The sequence below is a fragment of the Morone saxatilis genome, unplaced genomic scaffold (assembly GCF_004916995.1).
Source record: "Morone saxatilis isolate NCDOM2014 unplaced genomic scaffold, NCSU_SB_2.0 Contig7, whole genome shotgun sequence".
NCBI classification, from domain to species: Eukaryota; Metazoa; Chordata; class Actinopteri; family Moronidae; genus Morone; species Morone saxatilis.
This window is the reverse complement of record NW_023340246.1, coordinates 17,011,729-17,012,071: the sequence shown is the minus strand read 5'-3', so window position 1 is coordinate 17,012,071 and position 343 is coordinate 17,011,729. Positions and strand designations below refer to the sequence as shown.

Here is a 343-nt window from a genome sequence, read left to right as displayed (position 1 = left end):
GGCCACAGCGGCGGCCACGGTGCCGGGGTAGGGGGGCGGGGGGTTCATCTTGCTGAGCTCTAGAGGGGCACTGAACACCACAGTGTCACCCTCAGCCAGCTGTGGAGTGGAGCGAGTGGTTTTGATTTTCAGTAAGTGTTCGTGTTCGCCCCCCGCTGCTCTCTCCACCACTACATCAGGAGGTGGATGAGGGATCTGTATCTGCAGCGCTCCCGGCTGGAGCTGGTGCACAGACGCACCTGAAGGCTGTCCTGATGACATGGAGGGGACAGGAATTTGAATTTGGAGCTGCTGCTGAAGTTGGTGGTGGTGCTGCTGTTGCTGCTGTTGATGATGTATTTGC

General features: G+C 58.6%; 1 protein-coding gene across 1 annotated transcript in view; it reads right to left on the bottom strand.

Annotated features, from left to right (window-relative positions):
• Nucleotides 1-343, bottom strand: part of tulp4a (TUB like protein 4a) — a gene marked incomplete in the record, with an annotated part of 24,748 nt that overhangs the window by 4,846 nt on the left and 19,559 nt on the right. Inside the window, 1 exon segment of the mRNA XM_035678582.1 lies at nucleotides 1-343. This exon segment is cut by the window's right edge and continues 1 nt beyond it. Coding sequence (XP_035534475.1) covers nucleotides 1-343 — 343 coding nt within the window.